General features: G+C 40.8%; 1 protein-coding gene across 1 annotated transcript in view; it reads left to right on the top strand.

The window, feature by feature from the left end:
- The window catches only part of csmd1b (CUB and Sushi multiple domains 1b), a 437,934-nt gene that overhangs the window by 362,549 nt on the left and 63,150 nt on the right, over positions 1 to 12,235 (top strand). Inside the window, 9 exon segments of the mRNA XM_085164942.1 lie at positions 2,138 to 2,233; positions 2,378 to 2,581; positions 3,525 to 3,649; positions 3,758 to 3,854; positions 4,724 to 4,828; positions 9,406 to 9,524; positions 9,851 to 9,920; positions 10,452 to 10,568; positions 11,079 to 11,288. Coding sequence (XP_085021068.1) covers positions 2,138 to 2,233; positions 2,378 to 2,581; positions 3,525 to 3,649; positions 3,758 to 3,854; positions 4,724 to 4,828; positions 9,406 to 9,524; positions 9,851 to 9,920; positions 10,452 to 10,568; positions 11,079 to 11,288 — 1,143 coding nt within the window.

Raw genomic sequence — 12,235 nt, 5'->3', positions numbered from 1 at the left:
CTGATATGTTTAATATGCTGCTGAGAATATAGCCCAGAAGAAGCGTATAGTATAGCTTTTATTTTGGAAAGAGACATTTCTCCATAATAAACTCTCTTTTCCAAAGATGAGTGATTCCTCAATCAGATACAGGGCTCGCAAAATCGCTAGCCCGACGGGGCTTTTTTCCAGTCGGGCTACCAAAATCTATCTCTGCCCTGCCCGTCGGCCTATCCTAGGAAGGAAAAATATATGTCAATGCTTTTGCATTCTTTTGGAAATGTAGCTGGGTAATTATGTCATTGGCATCGGCCACTGTCAATATGTGACATACTGAAATCGCGTTTGAATTTGCGCTTGTTTTTTGCTTTCACTTTGCAATCGCGTGAACTGTGTATAGAGAGCGACAGTACTGATTGGTGAGTGATGATAATTTGCGCACCAATTCCTCTGACATCGTCTTATCAATCGTTAGCTTACTATGCAAACATGACAAGTGAAATCTCCCGCAGCTTAAACATGTGAGAGGTTGATCGCGCAGAGAATCGCTGAGCGTTATGTTAGTGCGTGTGTAAAAGCAGCAGGATATATATTTTAGTTCTGCTGAGCCAAATAAGACAGGTCAGCGTGAAGAAGTGACAGCCAAAGAAAAGCTTACCACAAAACGGAAAGGTTATGACAAATCAGACTATAAGGAAAAAAGAAAGTGCAGCTTTATGGTTTCATGGACAAAAGAATTTCTGTGGCTGCAATATGACGAGCTAAATAACCAGGGCTGCACATAAGTGGTCCGCAGGTGCGCATTCGCTGTCAAAATAAAAACCCGCACAAGATAAGAAGTTGCAACGCGTGTTTGCGTACATAAGATTTTCAGGAGGACAGACATTTGTTTAGAACTCTTAAAGATGTCGAAGAAGCTCCTTTAAGCAGTTACTGTGATGTTCCTCCACCTCCAAAGAAATGTCAGAAGGAGTCCGAACCACAAAAGAAGCGCGTATTCTCTGAAAAGTGGTTGCAGGAGGTGAGCTGGCTTCAAACAAATGATGAACGCACAGAGATGTGGTGCAGAATGTGCCGTGAAAATTTAATAAATGACAAATTAATAAAAAGGCATGAACATTTTTTTTGTATCGAAAAAATATCGAACCGTGACACCAAAGTATCGAACCGAACCGAACCGTGAATTTTGTGTATCGTTGCACCCCTACAAACAATGTAACTACAACTACGAGTAAAGTTCTTTATAATACTGGAGTGGTTTAGAGTTTGATAAAAAGACAAGCAAGCTTACATTTTTGCTTTTTTGTGCTCATAGATCAGTAAGACTTATTTGTGTTGACTGGATGTAGCTGCCTTTTTTCTGATAAATACAACCCGTCTAATTTAATTGGTAATGGTATATATAGAATGAATGACTCATACCTTGAAGTTCATTTGGGTTTTTTGCGTTGTTTTCTTTTTCTTTTTTTTTTTTTTTTGGCTGAAAACGAATGAAACATACCACGCTTTACAAAATAATGTTATCCGCATCATTACCCGTTACTCACGCACGCATTCACATGTGCACACACACGCATACACACGCATACACAAGAAAAAAGGGGGCAAACAGCTTTGTAGCACATTGTTCCACCTTACTGACTGATTATCCTGACTCACAAACATATTAACTCACATACACACATACCAGACTTACACATACGCACACACATCCTGATCCCCGTGCTGCTAATGATGGTTCTAAATGTCAGCCACACCAGGCCATGTTTTACCCATTCATCACTGTTACTTCATTTGCCTGCGTATGTGTGTGCATATAAATCTCTGTTTGCGTATGCCTGCTGAGATGGTGTGTGCACGTGTGTGTGCGTCTTTGTTTTGCATTTTAATTCTTGTGAGGCACATATTTTACCAAAAGTTGAGTTATGAATGGAAGCTGGTACTCTTAAATATATCGGCACTTAACATATATTTAAATGCACAGTGAATGTTTGTGGAACTGAGAGTCTGTATCTTTGTAGCACATGTAGGTTTAAAAAGGATCTGTATGTTGTTGCTGTTGTGTTCTACTTTTAAAGCTTCTACAAAAACGTTTTTGGATTAAAATTCATTTTGAAATCATTGTGATATATGTGTTTTGTTTTGTTTTTTTTCTCAGGAGAGACACTGCCATTGGCAACTTCCAATCAGATCATGCTCCGGTTCAATGCTAAAAGTGGCCAGTCAGCTAGAGGCTTTCACTTTGTCTACCAAGGTAATTCTCTCTGTGTTTGACATGTGTTCACTTAAACACAATAACATATGTTCAATTCAAGATCAACCTCAAAGTCTCCCTGCTCATATGTTTATTTCCCGTCTTTCCTCATCTTGAATCATGTAATTCCTCTCATTATTGTAGCTGTCCCTCGGACCAGTGACAGCCAGTGCAGTTCAGTACCTGAGCCTCGGTATGGCAGGCGGATTGGTTCAGAGTTCTCAGTGGGCTCTGTGGTTCGGTTTGAGTGCAATCCAGGATATCTATTAAAGGGATCCAATGCGATTCGGTGCCAGGCGGTACCAGGTGCCCTCGCGCAGTGGAACACAACAACACCAACTTGTATAGGTAAGGCTAACAATTGTCTTATGCATCAATAAAGTCCCCAGTTGTTTATAATTTTGGATATCTGTGCAAAGGACCTCAAAGGCCACACGTAGTTTGACTTTAACCATCAGACAGACTGACAGCAAAAAAATATCTCTTTCAAATCAATGATCCAGTTTTATCTTCCAGTTAGAATGATATCACATTTGAAACACAACAAAGGAGATAACAATAGATAACCAAAGGGAGATATGGCTGTTTTCCCTGGCATGACTGTAAACATTGCCAACTGTCATTTTGAGAGCCAGGGTGAGAGTCATCAGTATGACTGCTTGATGTCACCCAGCAAGCAGGACCTTAGATCCCTGAACAGGTCTGTGCAGACTTGAGTATTATTTAGTATTAATGCAAAATCTGGATAAGCGAAAGACTGAAGGACTACCTGGAAAAAAAAAACAGAAAAATTAATAAAACAACTTAACAGCTGTCCTCTGAAACAAACAACAGCATTAAGCCTAAGCTCTTCACCATCAATGTCATACTCGTTGGGATGCAGTGCATTCTGGGATACTTCACTGATGACATTTAAAATCCCCAGAGAGCACTGATGAAAACGCAGATGAAAAAAGGCCTTGAGTAATTAGTCCTTTCTGTGAAGCATCTTGTACTAGTTAATGAGAGTAATGATTGAAGTTTAATTTTAAAGCTAAATGCATCCGTGTGAACTCTAGCGTTCCTGTTGAGAGCTGTGTTTTTTGTAAAAAGACTCAACTTTCACCTCAGTTTATGCCATAAAAGGTGTTTGTTTTCCTATTTTTCCTGTCTGACTCACTGTTGTTATAATTTGAAGACCATATTGTGTGTTTTTAGGAGCGAAGAGCCATATTCCAATATCCTGCCCCATCTGTTGGCATTTAGTTATAATGTTTTGCCAAGAATTGTGGATTTTATGTCTTCATTCTAGTTCCCTGCAGTGGTAATTTGACTGAACGTCGCGGGACAATACTGTCTCCTGGCTATCCTGAACCCTACCCAAACAGTCTCAATTGTCTGTGGAGGATTCATGTCAGTGAAGGGGCTGGGATTCAGGTACAGATATATACACTTAAATATAAATGCATAGTCTACTGGATATACACTAATTTTGGAGGAGCTGTTGGCTGTTGTGTTCATTTATTATCATTGTTGGCTATTTAGATCCAAGTAATGACATTTGCTACTGAGCACAACTGGGACTCTCTGGAGATCTACGATGGAGGAGACATGACAGCTCCCAAATTAGGGTCATTTTCTGGTAAGACAGCATGCTCACACATGCACCTAAATGCATTAAGTTATGCACAGACACACATGCAAACAATATCCTATGATGGATGAGAGATGACAGCTTCTAAACTATGGATAGACACACACACAAACACACAAGATCTATGATGAATTAGATATGGCAGCTCTTAAACTATAGATACACACACATATGGCATACACCGGAGAGCTGTGATGGATGAGTTGTAATACCAAAAATATGATATATATCTTAAATAAAGAATAAATCTTTTTAAGACACAGAATTCTTCCAATTCTAAGCAGTCAGTAAGAAGAGTGTCACCATGAGACTGAAGGTGGAGGAAAAGGAAAATGAAAAAGGGATAGAAAGAAGACAGGCAGGGATAAAGAATGATCTAACCTTTTATGATTTCCCTGCAGAGTTTCCCCTGTGACCTGCCCCAAGCACATACCTGTCACACAGCTATCACACATAAAACATGTTGCCCATAGGGCAACGCACACACCCACCCACACACAACTGACTGCGCCCTTCTATGGAAGGCACACCGGGGAGCTACCCACTATAACCACAGTGATCTGGTGTTGACCACTGAGCAGCTTCACTGGGGCAGATAAGGGCTGCTTCACATAAGGACACTAAAATGCTAGCTATCCATGGAGGGTGAGGGGTTGTTCACCTTCTCTGCACATACTTACCCAGCTAGTCCTGGGATTTAAATAAGACTTATAGTCTAAGTCTTGCTGAAAAAGCAGCACCATTACGTAGAAAGGGATTCCTTCCTGTATATGTAATATTATATTCCTCAAACTTTAATGCTTTTTCTAATCATTCACCCGGTCTATGATATCTTTATTTTTTGTGTTTTTTTTCAGGGACAACAGCTCCTGCTCTCCTCAACTCTACATCCAATCAGCTCCTTCTTCACTTTCAAAGTGACATAAGTGTGGTGGCAGCAGGCTTTCACCTAGAATACAAAAGTAAGTAATATTCACACTAGGATAGCACGATGCAATGCTAGATTCATTGGCTGGAAAGAACATACTCGTTGATGCACAAGAACCAAGAATTGAATCGATTTTGGGTCTCTTCTTTCAAGAATCTACAAATGCACACAGACAACAATACAGCCAGAACTTTAACATTAAATAGCAAGAGTCAGTGACCTGAACTGGTACTGCCTGAGAGCATACACACATACTGAGACCCACACTGGAGCACACATGCAGAATGCTCACCTGGAGGGACATAACAGAATCAAGTAGACTTAGACACACACTCACTTGCGTGCACATACACACACAAATATGTAGATGGAGAAAGGTATAGACACAGATATTAACATCATGCTTTTACACACCCGTCAGAGCATGGTTGTGCTTTTTAGTCCTTTGTACTTGTTTTAACTTAGAATCACTTCTAGATCAATGAACATGTCCCCTTTTGTAAATATGCATGGGGGTTTCAGTGTTTGTGTGAATACATGCATTTCTCTGTGTGTGTAGAGAGTGCACATATTTGAGCCTCCGTTGTCTGTGTTTTGCTACGCTCTGAATTCCTTGGTGTGGGCATGTTGATGCACACAAACTAGTAAGATTGGTCATTTTAGGGGTGCTATATTGCTTCTGTGTGTACACACACACACACATCTTGCCTGGTGTGGTAGACCCCAGCCTCTATGGATCTTGTGCTCAGAGCTGTGTGCTGCCATGATTAGTGCCTCTGTGCTGTCTTTCAGTCCAGCTTTATCCAGCCACTGGTAGGATTTCTGGATGTCAGCCACTTCATCTATCTGCTGGTGGTACATACCATGCAGGGGCCTGTCCTTCCTTGATGGTTCCTCCTCTTCCTCCTCTTTCTTGAGTTTCTGCTGCCTGAGGAATTCACTGAGCACGGAGTCGATTGGAGCCATCCTCCTGATGTATTCATGGACGTTGGCTGTCTCATTCTGGACTGTGGTGCTGACACTCACCAGTCCCCGGCCTCCTTCCTTCCGCTTAGCATATAGCCTCAGGGTGCTGGACTCGGGGTGAACCCCTCCATGCATGATCAGGAGCTTCCTGGTCTTGATGTCAGTGGCGTCTATCGCCTCCTTTGGCCAGCTTATTATCCCAGCAGGGTACCTGATCACCAGTAGGGTGTAGGTGTTGATAGCCTGGATCTTGTTCTTACCGTTCAGCTGCCTCCTCAGGACTTGCCTGACCCTCTGCAGCTACTTGGTGGTTGCAGCTTTCCTAGCAGCCTCTTCATGGTTCCAATTTGCCTGTGGGATCCCCAGGTGCTTGTAACTGTCCTCTATGTCTGCAATGTTGCCTTCTGGTAGCTCGGCCGCTATGATGCCTGACAGGAGCGTCCATGTGGTACTAAGGCAGGTTATTGGTCAGTAGTTGGATGGGAGCGGTCCCTTTGGGGGTCCTTGAGGATCAGGTCTGTCTGGCCTTCGGTTAGCCATTCCGGGTGTCTCTCGTCAACTAGCAGCTGGTTCATCTGTGCTGCCAGACACTCATGGAGTGCAGTCAGCCAGTAGGTGTGAACCATGTCAGGGCCTGGTGCTGTCCAGTTCTCCATACTGGAGACCCTTTCTTGGATGTCTGCCACTGTGATGGTTGCTGGACCCTGTCCAGGGAGGTTGCTGTGGTCTGCTCTTAGTTCCCCTGCCACTGAGAGTAGACCTTGGCTCATTCTGTGGAGAACAGCTGGTTCATTCTCCTGCCTTCTATCTCTCTGTTGTACATCTTCAAGCAGCTGGCCAAGGCTGTGAGTCTTTGCTTAGCTGTTTCCAAGGCCTCAGGTATGGACCTTAATCTCTGCATCTTTTCAACTTGGCTGTTAATAATAGATACACAGAGATTGTTGAGGCGTGGCTCAGGGGAGGGTAGAGAAGGAAAAGGGAGGAGTCAGACGATAAATGATAGGTAAGGTTAGAGTGAAAGGCTAAGGGAAAAAAGTGAAGGACACAAATCTTCACTGTTGTCCATATTCTTACGACCATGTGTCCTTGTAGCATTTCTGTCTTCTCAAGTAATGTTTTCAAATATATGCCAAATACCAACACAGTACATTATATTTAATTTTGTTTACTGGAATGAAATCTTTTTGTTCTTTTCATGGAAGCCAGTTCCTTCCCAGAGCACCTTAAAAAATATCTTGCAGGTTTCACACTAGAGTTTTACTTATCTTAAAATGATTGTCAGCTCTTCATTATGTAGCAGATGTTTGCCTTCCAGAGAGGTTCTGTACAGGAGACCCCAACACAAAGTAGGCTTTTAACTTTTTTATTAAACAGAAAGTTTTCCAGAGATGAGTCAACTTACCTGTTCAAAAGGTGATCAGAAGATGCATCAAAATTATTATTTGACCACAGTTGATACTTTGATTTGATCCTTCTTTTAAACGCTATTTTTTTTAAAAACTTGCAAGACATTAAAAGACTAAACTCTTACTGATGATTTCAACTTTATGATCTTCAAATTCACAATCAAAACTCAAATGATAAAACTATTTCTGGAACAATATCTCTTATTCACCCATCTTTCACTGCACCGTCTTCTGATTTCCCAAGAGGCAATCTGAGTAACAGAAACTTTTATCAGGAGTTCCAAAAACAAACCATGACTATTTGATTCGTTTGTTACGTATTGCTAATTAGCAGGTTACTTTAAATACTTTAAATGGATGTATCTGGATGGGTAAAGTTGCTGACATCTTAGCACTCTCCCCTTTTATCCAAATATGATCACCTCTGTGTGTGTACAACATGATGACGGCCATAGCACCTCAATCAACACCTCACAACCAGACTTCACAAACACTGTTATGGAAGCTATCTTTTGCATATTTTCCATGTATTTACTCTAGGTTTTCTATAGGAAGAAAAATTTCAAACATTCACAGGTAAAAAAATTTCAGCGTGGGAGCATGTATAAGTGGGCAGAAAACGTCTCCTGAAGACGTGAATTTTGTAATTATATTTTCATAATTTTAGGCAGACTAGAAGGTGTTTCATCTGAAGGGCAGAAAGAGGGATCTTTTTCCCTTGCCTGTCCTCACATAAACTGGAACAAAAGTATTGTAAATCCAGTCAGTTAGACTTAAATGCTGACACTGTCTAGTCGTAGTCTAGTGGCCCTAGTGGAGTGGTTTGTGGTGCTGTCAGCATTTCACAGGGCATTACTGCTCCCTCATTCCCGGGGAAAAACAGTGCGCTCGCACACAGAGAGAGAAAGATGGTCAGCCAAATGGAATACTTTCATTGATCAGTTGTCATGACAGCCCGCTGATTCTCTGCATAATAATACACTGTGTGTGTATGCGTGTGTGTAGAGTCTCCCGCAGCTTTTTCACTTTTGGTCCATCTAAAAAAAAAAAAAGAAGTACCCTTCAGTTCTTCTTCAAGCACTTTCTCATGTACAAGTCGCTCATGCGCACACACTCACAAATGTCATTCAGTGAATCTCGGCCACCTGGATGCGTGTGCATGTGGTGGTGAGCCTGTGTGTGTGTGTGTGTGTGTGTGTGTGTGTGTGGGCATGCATGTAAGCTCAGTGGGCTCGCAACGTTTTGCTGGTAGGAAGGTAGATAATGAACCAACAAGTCCACACACACACACACACACACACACACACACACACACACACACACACACACACACACACACACACACACAAACATTCACCCCTCTGTCTCCTCTTCTTTCGCTCTCTATCCCTCTCCCACCCCTTTGTTGCCATGGTAACCGCTCTGGGGCAGGCTCCTGCGGAAGTTTCCACAAACGTCTGCACTGACACACACACACACAAATGAACACACAGACACACTCCTACCGATGCTATTTGATAAGGGCCTGCTGCTGTCAAACTTATTAAGGATGTGTTTAACCTTTATTGTGTTGGGAATACATAACCAAAAGTCATTGTGTTACCTTCACATATTTTTAAGCACGTCTCAGAAGCTGCTGTTGACATCGAAAAAGTTCACGCTTTATCATTGTACTAGCTGTCAATTCTAAAATGAGCTTTTGTGTATGACAAAAAGACATTAGAGCTTTTGTGACTTAATCTTGTGAATTATATATCCATCAAATTAATCTCTATAATTATAAAAAGCCAGCCTGCTCAGACACACTATTTTGGGTATACAAACAACTGTCTAATACAAAAAAAACAACTTTTAAACTTGGGTAAACTTGTGTGTTTGCTGTGATGTTGTTTTATAATCAGTTTGTTCATGTCAAGATAAAGGTCACATACAGGTGAATGAGGAAGACAGGAAAGGCTTCCTGGAGATACTACAGTTGAAGTTTAGCAGAGAGCACAGGGAAAATAAAACGATTTTAGTTGGCCATAAAATGAACGACTATAAGGACAAACATTGATTTTCCATGTCTGCGTAAAACTTTTAGAACTGATGACAACATCACTTTTACATTTTCTGTCTGTGTGCTCAAGTCCAAAACACATGAATGGACCCGGAGAGCGAGAAGACGAAATAACAGTGAAATTATGAATAGTAATGACATAGTTCATTGTGCTTTTGTTCATTTCATTGATTGTTACAGCGGTTGGACTTACCACTTGTCCAGAACCAATGATCCCAGCCAATGGAATTAAAACTGGAGACAGATATATGGTCAATGAGGTGGTGGCATTCAGTTGTGAACCTGGTTACACTCTGCAGGTAATGAACACACTCACACAAACTGACCATTAGACAAATGTTCACAAATATTTTTTACCGTGGTGTCATATAGTAGGTCATGGGTTTTCATGTATTTATTTAGGAGTATTAAAACATCAGATGCTTATTACATATGAATTTTCCGGTTTTGAAAAATGCCATTGTTATGCCTTTGCTTCCACTTCCTTTAAAAAACCCTTTTTTTTTTTCTTTTTTTTTTTTTACAAAAAAAGGAAAAAGAATACAGTTACCTGGTGAAGATATATCAGCATTCCTTACACTTACATATTTTTTAACAAGTTTAACCACTGTGTGATTACTTTCAGGGTCACTCTCACATTTCCTGCATGCCCGGGACAGTGCGTCGATGGAACTACCCACCCCCTCTATGCATAGGTAACGCGCTCAAATGCAAATACACTGCACCGCTGGCTAAATTGTGTTACGAGTGAGCGATTCAGTTTGGAAGAAAATATGTCCTACTGGTGTATCAAAGTGACATAAGTACTCAGGCACACTGGATATGTTTACTTATGTGTGTGTGTGTTGTTTGTACCTTTTATGCAATAGTGTTGTGTAACCTTGATGTTTGCATGGAGACTTAAATAATTCAGTCCTTGGTAAAAGATCTCAGAAGCCAGTTCCAGTTAAACTCAACTTGACATGTCAGGACCAGCTTTCCAGACCTGCTTTACCTATTTCTGTAAGAGATATTTGCATCAACCCTTTTATGTCCAAAAAATATCTATAGAAAAGGATGCCATAACAAGGCTCTTACTTAAAAAGATATGTATTATTCACCACTGTGGCTGATGAATTTACAGAATTTTGTGAAAAACACATCACTTGAACTTCACTGTCGAAGCAGTGATCTTTAAACTACGTTGTTCAGTGTTAACAGTGTGTTTGTTTTCCCTGTGTTTTCAGCTCGTTGTGGTGGGGTGCTGACTGAAATGAGTGGTGTCATCCTTAGTCCAGGTTTCCCTGGCAACTACCCCGGCAACCTGGACTGCACCTGGCAAATCACCCTGCCAACTGGATATGGTAAGTAGTATGGATGTAAGAGCATTCCTAAAAAATAGGTGTCACTTTCAGTACATCTGCTGGCTAAGTTGTTTGTAGCACGGAATCTGCAGCAGATTTATATCTATATATTTGTTTGCTATGTGCTGGTAAATGAAGGAACTGGAAATTTTAGGGGGACGTAGTATTTATTATTTTGTGTGTATGATATACATTTGCGAAAAGTATAATAGATTATGTAAATTTAAAAAAAAGAATAAATGTGGCAATAAATGTACAGTTGTATTTTTGATGCAAGTTATCATGTACAAAAAACACAATAAAATAGTCAAAAAATATTGCAGTGAAAATAGACAAAAATATTTCAAACCATGTAAACGTATTGCGCTCAATTAGTAAACGTGCACCATGTGTGTATGCTGTGTGCACATTATGCAAGTAAAGTAAAGTTCTTCTTAGTATTGAAATAATGTACTATCAGGTCTTTTATATAGTCGTTTATAGCATGTGTCTTTATAATTTGCATTACAGGAGCTCATATTCAGTTCCAAAACTTCTCTTCAGAAGACAACCATGACTTCCTAGAAGTCAGGGCTGGTCCACAGCACAGCTCATCCCTTATTGGTCAGTTTACTGGCTCACAGCTCCCACCCCCTTTACTGAGCACTACCCACCTGACGATCATCCACTTCTACAGTGACCACTCAGAGAACCGGCCAGGATTCAAACTGACCTATCAGGGTGAGTTGATGGGTGGTTTTTCTCTTTTTAGATCTCTTTTGTTTGTTTGTTTTGGTTTGGGTTTTTTTTTTAGTCAATACAGTCTTTACAGATATCAGACCCTGAATTATTACTGCAGGCATTTACAGTCCCTCAAGGGTCACTATGATAACAGACCTGTGTTGAAATGAGTCCCATTGTTTAGTTTGTCCAAATTTATTCAATGCAATGATTCATAAAAATGGTCTGCTCAAATGCTCTGAATAAATTAATATCCCAAACCTAGTAGCCACACTGCAAAGCTTTCACAACTCCACGAAAGAAAGTATTGCTATGAGGTTTTGAGCTTTGATCCATGAATGAGTCATGCTAAAGACTTAAAAACCTCATGGCTTTCCTCTCATCATTAAAAATGATGGATTGTTAGTAAGCCCCTGTGAGGGTAAGACTGGCATCTTGTCCAGCAGGCTTTACTTGTAGCCCTAAGTGCTTCACTTCAAAGACACAAGAGATGCACTGTGGGCCTATATGCCAGCATAACTAGAACAAGGCTTATTCAATTTCAAATAAGCAAACTCACAAATCATGTGCGCATGAATGTGAGTTCCCTTTTTTCCTCCGATTCGGAATGGTAAGTCCTCTAGCACTGCAGTCAGTATCACTGTTATCCCGCTGTTGTTCGTAGAGGATGCAGACAAGCCTCCTCACGTGGAGTTGCACCAGATGCTTTTTTTAACAGTTCTTTGATGAGAAGATGCAATGCAGACAGAGGTCCACAACACCACCTCCAACCTCGGTGCATGCTTTCTCAATATTACGTACACACTCTGGTTTTGTATTCAAGGGCATAACATGTTTACAGTTAAAAAGGCTTAATAGCTGCAAGCAAATTATTAAAAGCTAAGATGGATAAGCACTCTATGCCAAAAAATCAGTGTGAATACATACACACACATTTCAACTCAAAT

Source organism: Neolamprologus multifasciatus, chromosome 1 (assembly GCF_963576455.1).
Source record: "Neolamprologus multifasciatus chromosome 1, fNeoMul1.2, whole genome shotgun sequence".
Lineage (NCBI taxonomy): Eukaryota > Metazoa > Chordata > Actinopteri > Cichliformes > Cichlidae > Neolamprologus > Neolamprologus multifasciatus.
Note: the sequence above shows the minus strand (reverse complement) of the source record. Positions and strands in the feature narration are given on the sequence as shown.